Here is a 19,106-nt window from a genome sequence, read left to right as displayed (position 1 = left end):
TTACGAAACCTTTTAATTCTCATTTAAAAAACTGTGTTTAAAAACCAGTTTTTTTAAACCCAATTTTTCACAAGGAACACGATTTTTGATTCAATTTTGCGATTTGTGGCCTTTTTTTATCGATTTTGTTATATTATATTGTATTATTATATTGTACACCGCCTTCGGCGGCACCTATTTTAGCGCAATATTTATAGGGACCGGTATACTAGAAGTGTTCCATGTAAAAAGTTCTTTAAAAATATTGATAGTGGGTTTGTTCCAGATGAGTAGATAATCGGTATTGTTTGACCAATTTACAAGAATAAGAGCGACCCAACCCAGCCTGAAAATTACCGTCCTAGGCAAACTGGAGAAACTGACATAATGCATGTTTATTTATTAAATAACGATCCCGACTTAAATTTTAAACATCGATCCCGCTCTAAAAAGTACACATGCAAACATCCAAAGTATTCCGAATAACTTCTTGGAACTCCTCGGATGGCTCGTTCATCACACAGAGAAAACAGAAACACCTTTTTGTCATTCTTGAATATTTTTTTACTTTAATTATTTACAACTGACTTTTTTCATATTGGGAATTTTAAGGTAAAATTTTGGGAAAAACATGCACTTTTCAGCATTGGGAATGGGGCCGAATTTCGGCCCCAGAGAGACCCTAAAAAAATCCCTGGTAGGAGTAGAATTTTAAAAGAGTTAAAGAGAAATTTCTAGGTTTTCATCACCTTGAGATCACTGTTTGTTGAAATCAAAGACCATGCAAGCACCTTTTGACCAATGTAGCTAAAAAAGGTCTGCCAATACTGTGGCTTTACTGTGTGTACTTACAAGTATCAAAGAATCACAGCTGAAGAGGAAAGTTGCAGATGAATTTGCAAAACTTTTTTATTGTATTACATTTACAGAATTTTCAATTATGGTTGATTTCTAATACCGTCTCAGTTAAGTTTTGTTGAAATCAAAGCTACAGAGAAAGTAGCATTTGAAAAAAATTCACATCAATCAAACATCAAAAATCAATATAGACATTTCAGATTTGACATTTTGTTTTAATTTGTAACAGAGTTATCTCTCTTTGCTTGTATAGCATATGGATATAAAAAGAACTTAGTTCAGTAATCTATATAAGCACAGCTGCAATCCCAATAATTTTTTTTCTTTTGGGGGGGGGGGGGGGGGGGATACATGGATATAAAAATTTTGTTCAAGGGAGTTGTGATGTAAACAGCAAACTGTATCAAATGGAGCTGCTAAGCATGCTAAGTGTAAATTCTAATGTTTAAACAAATGCATAGTTGGGTGAACGCGACATGTACCAAGCATGTGTTGACAAATTTGACAATTAATTAACAGGATATTTATATACATGTTAACTCTACTGCTTTAGGCAGAAGTCTGCCACTTTAAGAAGATGGGCAAAAAAAGGCAAGCAAAATGCACAAAGCACACTAGTTTATGACAAATATGAAAATGATATATTAAATCTAAATTATAACAAAATTTTCTTTGATATTTCATATAAAATTTATGTATACTTAATGTAAAATCTCCACAATCTGCAACAATCTCACAAAAGATTGAAATTATTCATCTACAAAACAGCATACACATGCTAAAGAGGGCAATAATGATCATTTCTTCATACTACTTTTGCTTCCAGTCATCACAGGAAATCCAAATCCTTTTTAAAAAATACAAACTAAATCAAGAACTAAGACAACTTTACCAGAACACCTGACCCAAGGACCAGGAAATTCACAATTTTGGAATAGGTTCATCATAACTATGAACTTAGTTCATCTTCTAAATGTACAGGTCTTCTAAATGTACAGGGGGAGAGAAGGTTTTTGCATATTTTTTGCATTTTCACTATATGATCTATAGAGCCCCATCCTAACACCAGAGCCCATAACCTTGGGGCCATGAATTTCACAAACGATGACAGAAGAAAATAGATATCAATAGGTGATCTGAGCGACTCAGGTGACTTAAATGGAAAAATTACCATCTACTTGTCTTTTCAGGCCCTCAATTTCTCGCCGCACTCTGTCTCCATCTTGATTTAGCACTGTCATTCTCTGGTTCGTTCTTCTCATTTCATTGGTCACCTCCTCTAATTGGACCTGCAAAAATAAACCAATCAGAGGAGAATTCTCATTACTGTCATGTAAACACAATAATTTGCACTGCACTTTTTTACCTACATTTCCAAATTATATACTGGATTTTCCCCCTTTTTAATTTAAATGTGTTTTTATATTTTCTTAAGCTTGTTTATGAATATGTGTGTATCTAACACAATTTTCACCATGAGTAATATGACAGCTAGACAAGGAAATGCAGAAAAATGAATAAGTTGTCAAAAGACAACAAACTTGGCTCGTCTTCCAGGAAGGAAGCTACCTTGAAAATGAAAAGCATGCATTTTAAAAAAAGCTTATTAACTGGTAGACATACTTTTCCCTGCAGGCCTACACTTTATTAGCCACAAATATCCCTGGCAGTAGGCAATTTAGTTTCCGAAACACTGATATTCCAAGCCTTGTTTGGAACTTAAAAGGTGGACGAAGTAAGAAAAGTAGCGAGTAAAATATGTGTTTATTTAATGGATACATGTACCATGCTTCAGGTGAAGAATTTCATATTATGTGAAAAATACAACCCAAAATTGCTACAAAAAAGTGTAGATGTAAATCTTTTTTTTCAATTGGCAGATCTTCATCTCTCTGGTGTGAATGTCCAATTCTTATCTTTCCCAGAAGACAACAGCTTCATTTCGTATGCATAAGAGAAGGTACCAATAGATTCATAATAGTCTCAAGTGTGGTTTGTGAGTTTAATTTTTTCTTTTCATTGTATGAAGAGATCCACAAATTCATGTCCTCCACTGGTGTTAAAATTGTAATCAAGACAATTCTACACTATCAAATCCCCTCGACTAATAGGTTTTTTTTTTTCTAAAACCACAATAATTTGACTCCACGAAAATGAGTGATTTTACAGTATATCACTGAAAACAAGGTAAGTGCCACTTAAGTGCAAACTTTGGCAATATACAAAACTTGTAATCTAAAATCGGAAATCTTAAGTGCTTAGAATCTAGCGTATGAAAATAGTGCCACAGCACTAAAACAGGCCCGATAATCTGTAACCGATCTTTTTTGGTTAAGAATTTAAAACCAAGCTAAGTAAAAATAGGACCTTTTTTTATTTATTTAATCCATTAAGCATTGGCTTCAATTTGTGGACTACCCTGTTATTTTTTGGCCCACCTGAATGTTAGCAGTTTCCACAGATGTCTGCAGTTCCTCTTCTAAAGCCTCTACTTGTCTTTTAAGGTCCACGATTCTACAATGCCATAGTAAATAGAAGAACTTTATCTTCTTTGAAAATTATATGGGAATAGATTGAAACATGCATAAAATGATAATTTTTAAAATCTATCACATTTTTTTTAATTATAGTGACTTTTCATTATTCCATCCTGTGCATGGGAATTTAGGATTCACACTCATTTGAAAAAAAAAAAAAAAAAAAAAAAAACTTATTTAAGCTGATAACTATCACCTCCATCTTCCTAGCCATTTTTTTTTTTATTCCAGAGTGACTTTATCTGCCCTTTTATTCCTCATCTGCCCCATTATACAACTTGATAGCCCTAATGCACCTCTATTGGTCCAAAAGATATTTGAATTTACACTACACAAAGACATTTTCACATGAAGTTGACAATAAGAAGTCCTGTTTTTGGTATGATTTTTAACATAGTTTCTTTTAATATACATTATTATAAAGGACGGACCCAACCCCTTCTCTTTTTAAGTTGATTCTGTACTATGAATTTGTAAAGCCCTGTTTTACTGGCCAAGAAAATACCAATATGTTTAATTGCAAAAATTTAGATCTCTTTGCGACTCTTTCTCTAGCTGTCCTTGGGGTAATTGTTGAACGTGTTTGCTTCTTTATCACATGAAATGCCATTTGACAATTTGTAGTCTTGTAATTCTTAAGAGAAGATTTTTCTATAAACTTAAGATTGTTGTGGCCCTTTCACTAGAACAAACTGGAATGCTCTTGCACAAGCTTGCTTCTCAAGTGCTACAGTGTATCTATTCATTGAAGTGATTTCTGGAGAGGTCAAAATTCTAAAACAATCAAAGATAATATGTACATTTAGAAGAATCACTTCAAGAACACTTTTGAGTCAAGACTCATGACCCTGAAGCCTAACACAGGTGAATCTGTAAATATAATTCTATGATATTAGTAAGTGTTTGTGTACATTTATCATAAAATGTAACAAATTCAATACATTTACTTGAGAAGGATCACTAAATTTATAGACAAGTTTGAATATCAAAAGACTACCTAAATATCAATTAAAACCAAATTACATGGCTAACAAAACAATCTGTATTCATATTTGGTAAGTTGTGTCATTTTTATGCCCCTAATTAAAGATTTGGGGGTATATAAGTTTTTGATCTGTGGCCTGCCTGTTGGCCTTTCTGTTTGTCTGCAAAAACTTTAACCTTGCCCATAAATTTTGATTGGTTAGAGCTATGGCTTTCACATTTCATACATGTATTCCTTGTGTTAAAACTTTTCTTTCAGTACCAATATATTTGACCTCTTGACCTTGGAGTTTGACCCATTTTTGCAAAAATTTTACCAAATTTTAACCTTAGCATAACTTTTGAATTGTTGGTGTTTAGGTTTTCATATTTTGTATGTGTATTCCTTGTGAAAAAACCTTTCTTTGGGTATCAACACTTCTGACATCTTGACCTTGGACTTTGACCTACTTTTTAAAAAAAAAACTTTAACCTTGACCATAACTTCCGAATCATTAGTGCTAGGGCTTTCATATTTCACACTGTGTATTCCTTGTGATGATAGCTTCCTTTTGGGTACCTATGTTTTTTACCTATTGAACTTTAAGTTGACCAACTTTTGAAAAACTTAAACTTTGGTCAGCTGGGGACACAAGTGTTTTCCAAACACTTAAGTGTATTACAAACACTTCTTGCTCTCTGGTTGGAACTTTGGTCCATTTACAAAAACTAAATGCAAGGCTTATTCATCTTTTTTTACATTAGGCAAATGCAATTTACCTTCTTTTTCTACTTTCTTCTTCACTTTCTTTTTGTTTAAGAAGATCTTGAACCTCTTGAAACTGTAAGAAAAATATTCCTAAGCACATAAAAATTTATAAAATGGCCTGATGATGTATCAACATTGACCCTCATACGTAGCTGGTTGACTTGAAACAGCAACCACTTGCATGATACTAAGTGTACAATATTTAGTAAACTCTAAGCAAATTTCCTTTACCAGGTGACTCCTGCATTCCTTGGTGGCTTGAAATTTGATCTCTCAAAAGTCTCGATCTTTTGGTGTCAAGCCAAGTCTCATTTTTTTCCCTTTAATAAATCAAGCAAATACAGGTGACTCTCGATCTCTCGAAGTTCAAGGGACCGTAAGAAAAGTTCGAGAGATCGGGGGGTTCTCAAGATAGAAAGTGAATAAAATCCGGAATTTTCAGTTCCGATCATCATTGTTCTACTATTATACATACCGGAAGTATATGTTGATAATGTCATTACACGTTTTCATTCGTATTTTACAGGTAATTCACTTGATTTCAACAGCAATGATCGTGTTTTGAATAAATGAAATGATTAACTTAAGTTTCAATATTTATTTGTTCTTATTTCATGATAAAATGAAACCTGAATAGCAATTGTCGATTTTGCTAACCGCCGTGCGCGGGCTTGATCGGTCCTTCACAAGATTGCTCGTAATCGGTATACAATTCTTGAGATAGGATTTCTTGTGCAATGTTTGGCAAACTGGGATTATGTAAACTCTAATAATATTAAAGTCCATAATGGAAAATTACTGACACGTCCCTAAATTATTTTCTCAAAATTATCGTCTCGTCCAGTCAAAATAAGTTGTGAAGCGATTTGTTTATAATTTACCAATTAATTTTCTCAACACTCTGACGACTCACAGGTGTAGTATCATCTATGTAAATACCCAATTAACCCGTCCATCCCAGCCCCAGGCGTTCACTGTTATCCAGGTAAGTCCAAGCTGAATTAATTTTACGCTTGATCGACGTGTATACATGCGCAATCAAAACTTCGAGAGATAGAGAGTAAAAAACTATGAAATATGTGTAACGGGACCCAGGTCTTGGTTCGAGAGATAGAGAACTTCAAGAGATCGGGAGTTCGAGAGATCAGGAGTAAATTTGCTTAGTTATATAGAGGAAAAAAACGGGACCGGAGGTTCACTTCAAGAGATCGAGAACTTCGAGAGATCGGAGTTCGAGCCATCTCGAGTCACCTGTATATCTGACTCCATGTCTCCTATATCAAGAAGTGTTTTCCAGGTCATATATATATATATATATATATATATATATATATATATATATATATATATATATATATATATATATATATATATATATATCTTCTATAAAATGATCACTCAGAGTTTATAAAGGCAAAGAGACTCCAACACTTACTGTATACAGGGTTATTTTGCCCCGTGTTATTTTCACCCTTTCAAACTTGCAAACAATTTTGCACCTTTTTAAAATTCGCCCAGTCACAACTCTGTTTAAGAAATTATACTCAATTCGCCCCATTTCATATTCGCCCTCCTGTGAGTAGGAAAAAAGGGGCGAAAATAAAATGGGGGCAAAAATTTCCCTGTATGCAGTATCCGTTTATACATCATTAGTGATGGTCACAGCCACACACATTACACCAACTTAGGTCGGTCCTATCATTAAATTCAATTTTCATATTATCTATTTCTCCAAACTACTAGAAATAGTATAAACTGATTTAAGTGCTGGTTATAATTGGTAGATATATAATACAGGGGTCAAAGTGCAGTGATATTTTCTATACATTCCAATGCATGTGTTGAGTGTCTTTGCCACAAGTCACCAAAATGTCCAGGAAAGGGTACTAATTAGGTCAACTTTGTGTACACAAAGCCGCTTCACAATATCAAGGGTAAAATGCAATAGAATATGCATTACAGGATTGCAATCTCAGTTCTTCAGATCAAAAGTTTGGAGATTGAGAGTTTGATAAATCAAAAGTTAATTTTTGAAGCTACATACAAAATTGGGACTGGAGACTCACTTTGAGAGATCAAGAACTTTGAGAGATCAAAACCATCAAGAGTCAATTGTACAACAGTTTGCATCAATTGGATATTTTTACATAACACTTTATTTACAGATAAAACTTAGCTGATATTAGTCAAATTCTTGTTTAGATTGAAATTAAGCTTTTCAGATCTCAACAAGTTTAGACATATCAGTTACAAGATGTAAACCACAATCAATTTTTTTTTTTTTTTTTTTTTTGTAAAGGAAAAAAAAAAACAATGAAAAAAAAGTCTTTTATATCACAACTAATTTACTAGGCAATTTAATCGGGAACAAAGTAAAAACTCGGCCAAGTCTGTTTCTAATTGCTATACGACATCCATTTCTATGTTTTTTAAGACTCTAATGATCCATTTTTATGATTTTTAAGAACTCTTGTCTAATGATCTTTAATTTTTCACCTGATCTGTGTACTTTTCGATTTCTTTGCTGTTGCCATGGGCATCATTGGCATACTTTCTCAAAACATCTGTCTGAAAGAAGAAATTCAGAGATGTAGCATTACTGCTATATCACGTTCATATACATGTACTGGGTTGTTCACAAAACCCTGAAAGAAATGAGAAATCTGTCCTATGATTCCTTCAACAAATATTGCTTCGTGGTAATCTAGTGTCATAAATTATTGAAACTTCAGAATTAAACTAAGTAAATTTTCCCCAGTTTCAATGTCTGAAATTAATGAAAACATCAATACATTTCAAGGTTGTGTTTTTTACAAGGTTTTATAAAATATTTATTAAATACATGTAATTCCAAAAATTTAAAATCCTACCTCCCCCACTGAAAAATGTGGGTCAGAGTAGATCCAAAAACAAAATTTTTAATGATGGCCTAATTAAAAATAGCTGCTGTTTTAACACAGGCACTGACCTTGTATTAACATTTGTAGGGAACTTAAATTCACTCCAACATAAACATATATATAAAGTCACAAATGTCAGAACACATATGTATGTTTTCTAGTCCTTAGGTTTTAAATGACATACATGTATTATGGGTTTTGGAAAGGAATGTGAAGAATGAAGCAAAGAAAAAGACATGCAGGCATAGGAGATGGGCTAAGAAATCATTAAAAAAAAGTGACACTATGGAACTATCATAGCAATCAGGATATTTCACACCATTTATATCCAAAATCTTTATTATTAATTTAAGGATGTGATTCTAGTACATGTAATTAGTACATATTTCTTAACAAGAGGCCCAAGGGCCTTGAATCACTCTTCTGATAAACTGTACAACCTATCACTTCCATCTGAAGCCTCTAAGTATCCTGTATATTTAGATAAAGCCTTGAAATTCCAAAGGTAGGTCATCATGACCTACATTTTAGATGAAACACTCTGAGAACCCAAGATGATTCTAAGCCAATTAGTACCTGAGAGTAGGTCATCATGACCTACTTATCACTTTTCATTCTCTGAGGACCAAAGATGCATCAACTAAGTTTGATGATTCTAAGCCAATTAATACCTAAAATATTTTTAAAGTTATAACCATAAAATTTCAAAAGTAGGTCACAGTGACCTACTTTTCAGATGACAGACTTTGAGGACCAAAGATGCATCAACTGACAAAGATTGGTGATTCTAAGCCAATAAGTACCTAAAAATATTTAAATAAAGCAATAAATTTCAAAAGTAGGTCACTGTGACCTACTTTTTAATAAATATGTTTTATGGCCCCAAGATGCATCATGTTACAAGATTTAATAATTCTAAACCTCTCAGTATTCGAATTAATGACCTTAGTTGTTTTGAAAAAGATTAGCCATAAAATTCGAAAAATTGGTCAAGGTGACCTACTTTTTAGTTGACGTACTCCGAGGACCAAAGATATATCAACTGACAAAGTTTGATGATCATAGGCCTTAAATTGTTCAAAATATGCCTCTAAATCATTCTGAAAAAGAATGGCCGCACAATTTAAAAAGTAGGTCACCGTGACCTACTTTTGAGTTGACATGATATTAGGTCCTTAGATGCATCAACTACAAGATTTGATGATCCTAGTCCTTATAGTAAGCAAAATATCAACATTTTAATAAAATGTAATTTTTGGTCAACTTTGAAGTGACCTTGAGACCACGCCCTTTGCCCCAGGGCAATTCCCCATGCAAACTTTAATCTACAACATATCCTCATCCTTTTGTGTAAGTTTGGTGATAATCTGCCCTGTGGTTCTTGAGAAGAAGATTTTTTAGCAACCAGTAGTTTTGTTTCTATTTTCCTAATTATCTCCCCTTGTTTAAGGGTCACAACCCTAGTTTTAGTATAATCGGAAGCCCTTGGGCCAAGGATACCCTGTGACAAATTTGACAATAAGTGGCCAAGGTGTTCTTGAGTTATGGCCCATATTCTAAAAAGTTTACGCACACCGCACGCCGCACACCGCACAAATGGCCATAGCATTAGCTCTTTGAGCCTTTGGCTCAGAAGAGCTAAAAATCAATACTGGCGAGACTTTTTCAACATCAGATGTTGCATCTGGTAGAACGACACCATAGCTCTACCATTCAAATTACTGTTTGAAGGTTTTTCATGTAATCATATTCAAAAACATTACAAATCATCAATCAACTTTACTAAACATAACCAAATAAATTACGTGGAGTTACATTCATTTCTATTAAAGATATTAGCTCAGTCTACAAAATTTTGAGACAACCCTTGTAAATGGTAACATTCATAAGCTTAGTAAATGCACCTTAGATTTCATCTGTGCATCCATTTCCTCTTTCTTTTTCCTCAGGGCATCTATTTTTCTGTCCAGAGGGTGAAGCTTTGACTTGGCTGCCTTCAACTCCTCCACTTTCTTATCTCTGTGCATTTTTAGTTTATCATGCTCTTGTCTGTGCATCTCGTACTCCTGAAAAACATTTATTTTACATTCTTACAGACCCTGAAGCGTGCTACTACCCCACACGCACGCTGCACGAACGGTACACGCTCGCTACACGGTTTGCACGAAACGCTGCACGGTTTACACGAAACGCTACACGGTTTGCATGAAACGCTACACGGTTTACACGAAACGCTTTGCACGAAAGGCTGCACGGTTTACACGAAAGCCTGCACGAAATGCTTTGTACACGTTTCTCACACGCTTTGTACACGATTCTCGCACGCTTTGGCCTCGATCTGGATTTTCTATTCGGAATCGCTCGGACTTTATCTAAGTTATCACAGATTAATCCAAGATTAGTTAAGAATTGCAATCATTCAGATTAATTTAAGAGTAAAACTCGCTACACCAGTGCTATATTCACGGATAAAATACTCAATGTTCACTTGTAATTAATTAATAGTTGTCACTGAGTATGTGACCCACCTGGTGAAATGCCTATCATCATCAATGTACAAATCTTTTTCACTAGACTCTAAATTACGCACTGAAAAAATAATTATATTTGTAATTCATAATCTTTTACAGCATTCAATGATTTTACAATTTTAGTTTGATATTAAAAAGTCGTTTTATTACTGACAAATAAACTCAGTTATTGGTGTGGATAAAAAATGATTAAATTGCGTATGATTTCTGTAAACGGATTGATTTTCTTTCCCTTTCTTTTTTTAATTTAATTATTGATTGATTTATTCATTTTTTTTTTTTGATGTAGTAAATAAATGATTTCATTTTTATTAAATTAGGATCTCTTTATAATTTGCAAACTTTAAAAGGTAAAAAACTTTAAGGTAATATGTACACTGCATCACTTACATGTGTAAGAACATTATGCAGGAAAGGGGGTGGGGTAGATTACCGAGATCTTACTTCTGTACACTGCTAAATAAAACGGGCACTTGTTTCAGTAAGTATACCATTTATAAAAAAAATATAGAAACAAATGCCCCTTCTAAGAAAAAAAAGGATATCCATATCTCCAGCGAGAACCGATACATGTAATTATTTAAATGCACTTTATTCAGAATGGTAAATGTATAGTTTCATTACAGAATTAAACTTTGATTTATCATTTAAATTTAATAAAAAGTCGGGTGGGAGGGGGGGGGGGTAGGTATTGTAATTCTTTAGTTCTCTTTTGAGGCATTTTGTTTATCAAATAAAAATAATATACCCACCTCCTTGTAAAATTATTGACTTCAATTCCCGTCTAGACAAAAAAAATATATCAATAATTATGTAATCAGTAGTCACGGCTCTTAACAATACATTCAATATAGATGTATACATGACCAATGAAAGCTAAAAATTATGCTCAAGAACTGCATGATTAATAAAACAACTACTATATAATTATTCAGGATTTATTTCTTTATAATATTTTATTCACGAATAGACTGGCAAATTAATTCGCAGTTTACAGATCATCGGATAAATTTAAGAAATAAAATGCATGGGTATTTATTTGTACTTATTAAATACTAATAAAACAATTTAATTTCACGAATCAAAAATCAATCGTTATTGTCGGTTGTCATCTTAGCCATGATTGACAAGAGCTATTACATGTAGCAGAAAACGTTTTCAGTTCCCGGCACGCGGAGTCCGTGATCGTTGTTGTAAATGACCTTGATCACAGTCATAAGAAGAGTGTTGGATGTGTAAAGAAGATTCCAAAATATTTTTAAGGGTAAGGGGTGTATCGGGCGCACCCCGAAAAAAGCAATAATTTTCTTTAAAAAGAAATTTATCTATAAAAACTTGTTTACAACGAAAACTCAAAGTTTGTGTGTTTTCATTTGACCCCCCCCCCCCCCCCCCACCAGAAATATTTAAACCTGTATTTGCCGATGCATGTGAGTTATAATTCATTTATAATTATTAATCAATCAATTATATGCATAAAAAGACTATAAATGACTCATCGGTTCAAAATTATTTGTGAGAAAATTATGTCCGTTTATAAAAAAAAATTAATTGTGCTCCCCGGCCTAGAATTCCCATACTTCACATTTATTCAACGCACTAAATTTTGTATTTTATTTTTAATGCCTGTCTTATCTATTATTTTGTATTAATCACCCATATGTTTTTGTAATCTCTATATACAATAATTGTAAAATGGTGAAGATATTCAAATTAATGAATGAAAAGAATTCCTGATGAATTTTCTTTAAAAAATGTTCAGTATTGCTCCCTATAAAAATGTATTGAATCAAATACCTTAAAATTGATTTTCATATAATTAATTACTTTTAACACATTTTCTTTCCATCTTTCTTTAAATAAAAAAGAAAATCAAACAAATATGTTATACATTACCGAGTAAATTAATTTTGTTGTTTCCGTATTTTTTTTTCTCTTTTAAAATACCACCGGTATGATAGATCCGAATAATATTAGTTACAAACAACACAGAATGACATGTTGATCCATCAATAGCCATATTTAAAATAAAGTGACTTCCGAATGAATCCTACACGTTTCTTACACGATTCTTGCACGAAAGTCGCACGTTTCTCACACGGTTCTTACACGAAAGTCGCACGTTTCTCACACGCTTCTCGCATGCTCGCTACACGGTTTGCAAGAAACGCTTTGGAGCTTACACGAAACGCTGCACAGTTTACACGAAATGCTACACGGTTTGCACGAAACGCTGCACAGTTTACACGAAACGCTACACGGTTTGCACGAAACGAAAAGCGCACGAAAGTCACACGCTTTTTTGGGGTTATAGCACGTTTCAGGGTCTGTAATTCAAATTAAGGACAGGAGGCATGCATGTCACCAAATTATCATGAGTATTTCCATAATCTCTATGATTAAAAACACTTTTTAAATTAATTTAAAATATCTAAATTGACAAAATCTGAATTCATGGACATAAAATGTTAATACATAGTACCATAAGAAAGTCAAGCAAATTATTGTTTACCAATATTTTATTGTACTTCTGAATTATGATACATGCTATCATAATATTTCGTAATCCCATTTTATAATTTTAATCAATAATGAATGTACAAATAAAAGTGCTTAATTGTTTTCAAATTTTAAAGCATTTTACCAAATTATCAGACACCATGAACCCATAATGTGTCCATCTAACAAAAAGAAATGAACTCTAATGAATGTAGACAATTTATGGCATTTATGAAACCTGAATTCTCTCCCCTAATCAAGTAGAGATTTTTCTGAAGGCTATGATCCTTGAACATACATGTAGCTTTATAGTTCTGACTTCCAGCAAGTGAGAACTACCAAGTTTATGTTTTCAGTTCTCTTTGAGAGGAGAGTATAATTTCACTTTGCAAAGTTACATTTTTTTTAAGAAAAAGATGTCCTTTTTATCTGCTGACAACACATCCCCCAATTAATATGCAAAAATTAAAAAAACTTTTATACCTTACTGACTTGACTTTGACATAATTTTAGTTGAGTCAAACCTGCCTTAGCTACTCAATGTCTTAATAAGTGACTTGTCTTCTTATCATATGTGACCATAAAAAATCTTCCTGTTAAACAGAATACAAGCCTTGTCTGGCACTTCTTGCTCTGTATAAATCGACTTTCCATGCATAATTTGGTCATTGTCATTTTAGGCTTACGACGTGTTGCTTTTTCTAAATTTGGCTCTTATACAAGTATTCAAGAAGTACACATTACCATCTAGCACTTAAAAGCAAGAACAAGATTAATTTTAATATGGAGGTCATGAAAATATTGTTGGCCAAAATAAATAATCCTCCTAATAGCATTAACTGAATAAAGTGCCCCACCACAGCATGATACACCCGTCAAATATTACACCGCAAAATGGGCATGGGCATTTAATTGACTCATCATTTTAGGCTTACGACGTGTTGCTTTTTCTAAATTTGGCTCTTATACAAGTATTCAAGAAGTACACATTACCATCTAGCACTTAAAAGCAAGAACAAGATTAATTTTAATATGGAGGTCATGAAAATATTGTTGGCCAAAATAAATAATCCTCCTTATAGCATTAACTGAATAAAGTGCCCCGCCACAGCATGATACACCCATCAAATATTACACCGCAAAATGGGCATGGGCATGGGTCAAAATGCCACCGATATTCGGCTGTTTCCCCTCACAAAAATAAGCTATTTTTTCCCAATTATTAGTATATTTTTCCCAATTTCAAACATACAAAATTATGTTTCAATTTTGAACAAAAGTCGCTAAATTTGCTGACAGAGTAAATACGTTTTTATTCTTCAAATCCATGCATATGCAGCCGATTTTTTTAATGAATGTGTAAAACAATGCAGATATCCTTATAAGCAGATAAGTAACTTATAATATTCTCAATGAATTGGTAAATAGTTTCCAGATACAAGTCATGTTGCATGTTGACATAATGATTTTGGTTTGACCGCCAATATTACATAGAGGGTCAGGCTAATAACAGGAAATGGACAACACAATCATAGGTTTTCACTAAAATCAGGAAAAAACAAACAGAAAAGACTGTAAACTTGATTATCAATATAAGACAGTTTACTAAATTATGAGTCTAAATGGTGGTTATTATTTTTTTTTAATGAAATTAGACAAAGCAATACCAAGAAAATAGAAGCTACAAGATGTGACTAATATAAGCCATGTTCACATTCAATATAATATTGATGTTAATTATTTTAAATGATTATTTTATGAATTTAAATCAAATTTAAAGTTAAAATCAAACAAAATCTGTTGTTGTTACTTAGTTTGATTGTTTTATGTATTTTTTAGCATTCTAATTTACTATAAATGATTTTTCCCAATTTGAGGAAAATGTCGCTAATTTTTCCCAATTCAAAAGGAGGGGTGGTGGTGTAAAAAACAAAAAAAATCACTGTTAACAACTTAATCTATACCAATATAATTTTGAAAGTGGCCATCAAGTGACATAATTTGCTATCAACTACAATTAAGAAAGAGACCAGCAGTTCTGCCTAATTCCCAAAGGATACAGATAAGAGCTGCTTGATCAGAGATGCTCTAACAGAAGTGATTGAGACAGCTAGCCTTCCTACATTGAACACATTAATTAATCTTTAACTGGATGCATGTCCACTCATTACTCCCAAGAGATGAAATGGATCTGTACTTTCTGCTTTGTAGTCACAATAAAAATGCATAGTAATGTCATTCTGTTGAAAACAAATATTTTTAATTTTTTTTAAATTTGTTACAAAGATTTATAACATGAAAAAAAAATTGTATAATCTTGATGCAACATTTTTAATACTGCATGACTCTCAGATTTGTAGGTACAGTGGCTTCCATTTTATCGGATAGCGGTTTATTTGCTACGATGTATTATCAATACATGTAGCTCTATACATCTATCTTTGGACTCGGTATGGAGCAATCGGCTATTCTAATTTTCGGCTATTCGGATAAAACTGGGCTGACAACTTGACTATTCGATAAAACGGGAACCACTGTACTATCTACATGTACCATAAAGCATTTTTTTTAATACTTGGTGATATTTTTTTGAAATTTAATGACTGGTGTTAAGCTGCAATTCATATGGACAGATGAACATGTTGATTCCAATATATGCCCCCCCCCCCCCCCCCCCCCCCCGGTATAATTAGTTTTAATTATATTATAAAATATCAAATTAGTTTCAATTATATTATACAATATCAAACTAGTTTTAATTACTTTACACCAAATTTATTTTGAAAGTTAAGGGGCTAGTTAACAAAAATTATTTAATCAACACAAGCAATAAGAGGCTGATTCCTCTGCCCAATTCCCAAGAGATAAAGATAACATCTGCTTGATCAGAGATGCTCTACCAGTTATCTCCTCACACTAAACTCATTAATTTCACTCTAATTTGACATGCAATTTTCTGTTATCAAAATTCTCCATGACCAGTTGCTTGATAATTACACCCATGGGGAGAGGTGGAATTTCTCAGAACATTACATTTGTTATAGATTGCTGTAAAGTATATCATGAAAAAAATAAGTATTTTCTTGATTTAACATTGTTTTAATAAGGATACTGCAATACTCTTACATTTTTTTGGATTGTGTGATTTAAAAGTTAAAAGACGTAGTTTTTAAAAAATTTCACTTAAATTAAAGGTCACAGTGACCTTGAAGTAGGGTGAGACGCACCTTCTACATAAGACGCATTAATTGGTCAAGTTTGATGATTCTAGGTCTTATAATTTTCTAGTTATGAGCTGGACAGGATTTTTCCATATTTGGCCATAGCATCTTAATTAAAGGTCACAGCCACCTACTTTAAATGCACGACACACCTTCTACCCAAGAAGTATCAGCTGACAAAGTTTGATAATTCTAGGCCTAATAGTATTTAAGTTATGAGCCGGACATGAGAAAAGCTAACAGACAGACAGACGGACAGACGGACGGACATGAACGCCATAACATAATACGTCCCGTCTTAAGACGGGCGTATAAAAATACCATATCATGTTATACAACACAAAAAGTGCAAGTATCTTACAAGCCATGGCCTCTTCATTTTCATGATTCTTATTTTTTCCAGATGCTTTTCCCGTTCTTCAAAGTTTTTGACATCCTGCTCTAAGCGAGCATTCATTTGTTGCAAATCTGCTAATCTTTCTTTCAGACTATTAAAGTTTTGTGTATGTGACCGAGCTTCTATCCTGGACTGTTTAAGCCGCTGGTGATTTTCATACATCTCTGGTATGCCAACCTGTAGAAAGTTACAATGCAATAAAATACATAGTATACAAAAGGCCCATAGGCCTTGAAGGTCACCTGAGAGTCAAAGTAGAATTAAATTTGAACCGTGTTCACACAAAGAAATTTAATGCGAATTAATTTAATTTGAATTAATTCACTACGCATCAAATTGCTTCACTTCAACTCTATACATGAATGTCAAGCAAAGTTAATTTGAATTAAATTTTGACCATGTATAATGAAGCGAAGCTAATTTGAATTAAACTTTGACCCATGAGTAATAGCAAGACTAAGCCACATGTTGGTGGTCAGATATAAGTACTTTTGCTATTTTGGAGTGAAAAACAAAGGAAAATTAAGTTTATCTTTAAAATTGTGTACAGACTCTATGAAATTATGTCAAATGTAAAATTTGCTCTGCATAAGGTGACATGATTTTTAAATGATATCATAAAAGTTTTACTGTAGAAATAAAATTTTTATGCGCATTAGTTTACTTCACATTAATTGTTGTGTGGATGCAATTTAATTTGCATTAGTTTACTTAGTATTAGTTTACTTAGCCTTAATTTACTGCAAATTAAATATTAAATGCACATTCATGTGAACAAGGCATTAGTGAAGCAGTTAATTTAACTTACAGCTTTTTCTGTGTTTTCTAGGAGATCTTCTGGTGTCATTTTTGCAAAGTCTGCGACCTTTTCTTGAGGCAGGAACTGGCAGAGATTTCCTACCTGAATGTTCAGTCTGGCCACCAGTTCATCCACCTTAAAACACATCAAACTTGGGAGTTAAAAAATAAATATATAAAACTCAGAAACAAGTAGAAACACATGCGAAACAATGAGCCTGTGGCTGCCAAGCTCCCCTGAGTCACATTGACCCTGCTTATCTAAGAAAAAAAATTAGATTTGAACAACAAACTTGAATGTACACTGTGTGGGGATATTTGCAGAGAATGCCATTCTTGAGATTTTTTTTAAAGATTTCCCAATATCGTAGACATACTTATTTTTAGCGATATTTATACTTTAGTGCCTTCAGCACTGCTTCTTGCCTGCTATTTTATGTACATGCTAATAAACAAGTATGATTAAAACTAAATACATCCCATTGTTTAAACTCTAGTGTGATAATTTATGGCTGCACTATCACTTGAGGAGGATGACTGCACTACATTTTGAGTGTGGTAAATTAAGTACATTTATAGTATATTTACATGTGGAACCTATATCACACTTATCGCCTATTGTGGCCAAGCCTTAGCCCTGGCACCCACACTTTGTCTACATTATATGGAGAAGCTTGCATATTTTTATGACTAATGTCCCTGCTATATTCTTCATCTGAAGAAATTTAATTATTTTTTCTATTTATTCCCATGAAAAACTTTGATCCCCTATTGTATCCCCATCCAAGCCCTGGAGACCAAAATTTGAAAATGCTTGAATCTTCACTACATGGGGATGCTTGCATATTAATTTGACTTAGTCTAATTTTGTTCTGCTGATCTAAAAAAGACTTAAGTTATTCTAACATTTTTTTCCTATTTATTCCTACAGAAAACTTATCCACTCTATTGGTGACCTCATCCATGCCCCCGCGGTAGTGATTTTAGCAAATCTTAGGAAAAAGAGAAAACTGATATTAAATTAAATTTCGGGAAATTGGATATATATAATTAAGATTTCAGAATGTACCGATTTCATAGTTGCTGTGCGACCATTAACAGACCAGGAAGATGTGTTGTTTTTCTGGATTTCTCTCAAAATGATCCAGTTTTCACCATTGCTGTTGTATCTGTAACAAAAATCAATTAATACATTTCATTTTCCATAAACCAAACTCTAAATAAAATGAGCTTTGAAAAGTATTAGGTACATGAATTGGTGATCATTTTCAAAAAATAGTACAAAAGATTAAATATCATTATATTCTTGTAATGAAAAATTTAACCATAGAGTGTAAACTACACAAACCAAATGCCATTTTTGTTCTTTCAGTGTACATCAACAATACCTAACCATTTTCAAAAGAATTAAGCATGTTTAGTATATAATCAATGATTTATCAATGCTGTTTTAATTACTGGTAAAAGGTACTTTTCCCCTTTGGAAAAAATGTCAAAATCCCCCCCCCCCTCTACTTACCAAAAATTTCCAGATTAAACATATATGTAACACAGGGTTCGACACTAACTTTTTAAGGCTTTAGTCCAGCCGGACTAGTGCTTCGTTACTTTTAATAGTCCGCACGCGATTTTATTAGTCCGTCAAAAAAAAAAA

General features: G+C 33.0%; 1 protein-coding gene across 1 annotated transcript in view; it reads right to left on the bottom strand.

Moving 5' to 3' along the window:
* LOC133173821 (structural maintenance of chromosomes protein 5-like) overlaps positions 1–19,106 on the bottom strand; it is a 57,094-nt gene that overhangs the window by 26,705 nt on the left and 11,283 nt on the right. Inside the window, exons 3-10 of the mRNA XM_061308874.1 lie at positions 18,522–18,621; positions 17,463–17,588; positions 16,619–16,831; positions 9,911–10,072; positions 7,603–7,674; positions 5,118–5,179; positions 3,276–3,351; positions 2,009–2,126 (exon numbers count right to left, since the gene is read on the bottom strand). Of these exons, the coding sequence (XP_061164858.1) occupies positions 2,009–2,126; positions 3,276–3,351; positions 5,118–5,179; positions 7,603–7,674; positions 9,911–10,072; positions 16,619–16,831; positions 17,463–17,588; positions 18,522–18,621 (929 nt within the window). The remainder of the gene's footprint in view (positions 1–2,008; positions 2,127–3,275; positions 3,352–5,117; positions 5,180–7,602; positions 7,675–9,910; positions 10,073–16,618; positions 16,832–17,462; positions 17,589–18,521; positions 18,622–19,106) is intronic.

The sequence above is a fragment of the Saccostrea echinata genome, unplaced genomic scaffold (genome assembly GCF_033153115.1).
Source record: "Saccostrea echinata isolate AGI-Se365-2 ecotype Australia unplaced genomic scaffold, CSIRO_AGI_Sech_v1 ptg000002l, whole genome shotgun sequence".
NCBI classification, from domain to species: Eukaryota; Metazoa; Mollusca; class Bivalvia; order Ostreida; family Ostreidae; genus Saccostrea; species Saccostrea echinata.
Note: the sequence above shows the minus strand (reverse complement) of the source record. Positions and strands in the feature narration are given on the sequence as shown.